The 567-nt window shown below is 59.4% G+C and overlaps 1 protein-coding gene across 1 annotated transcript in view; it reads right to left on the bottom strand.

Annotated features, from left to right (window-relative positions):
• Window positions 1-238: 238 nt before the first annotated feature.
• The window catches only part of GPR62 (G protein-coupled receptor 62), a 2,744-nt gene continuing 2,415 nt past the window's right edge, over window positions 239-567 (bottom strand). Inside the window, 1 exon segment of the mRNA XM_010134704.1 lies at window positions 239-567. This exon segment is cut by the window's right edge and continues 32 nt beyond it. Within this exon segment, the coding sequence (XP_010133006.1) occupies window positions 239-567 (329 nt within the window).

Genomic DNA, 567 nt, shown 5'->3' with positions numbered 1-567 from the left:
GAGCCAGACATAATCCCAGCCTGCAGAAGGGAGATGAGGCTTCCGCAGATCTGCTGCCTTCTCCCGAGTGGAGAACAATTCCTCTAAGTTCAGAGAAGAGGAGGCAAAACCTGAACAAGGACCCCTCCAAATCCAAGAGGCTGGGTCCAAGCAGGTCTGATGGGCGCCTGGCAGGTCCCCTGCCCACCCTCCTGCCCTGCCCAGTGGGACAGGGCCTCCTGCTTCTCAGCTGCTCTCTTCAGGAACTTGACCTGGGATGGGGAAGCTCCTCTTTGTCTGGTCCAGCCTGTTCCTGGGGGTTGGGCTGGGGCTGATGCAGCTGGCATGGGTCTCCAGCGTGCAAGCCTCCTGCTTCGCAGCTGCTCTCTTCAGGAACTTGACCTGGGATGGGGAAGCTCCTCTTTGTCTGGTCCAGCCTGTTCCTGGGGGTTGGGCTGGGGCTGATGCAGCTGGCATGGGTCTCCAGCGTGCAAGTTGCTCTCTGGAGGAACTGCAAGAAGTTTTCCTGGACAGAAGCCTCTGAGACAGAAAGACAAAGCTCCTGGCCCAGCGGCCGGTTGAGACAGC

This window comes from Buceros rhinoceros, unplaced genomic scaffold (assembly GCF_000710305.1).
Source record: "Buceros rhinoceros silvestris isolate BGI_N320 unplaced genomic scaffold, ASM71030v1 scaffold22624, whole genome shotgun sequence".
Classification (NCBI taxonomy): domain Eukaryota; kingdom Metazoa; phylum Chordata; class Aves; order Bucerotiformes; family Bucerotidae; genus Buceros; species Buceros rhinoceros.
The sequence above is the reverse complement of the archived record's forward strand: the minus strand, read 5'-3'. Positions and strand labels throughout refer to the sequence as shown.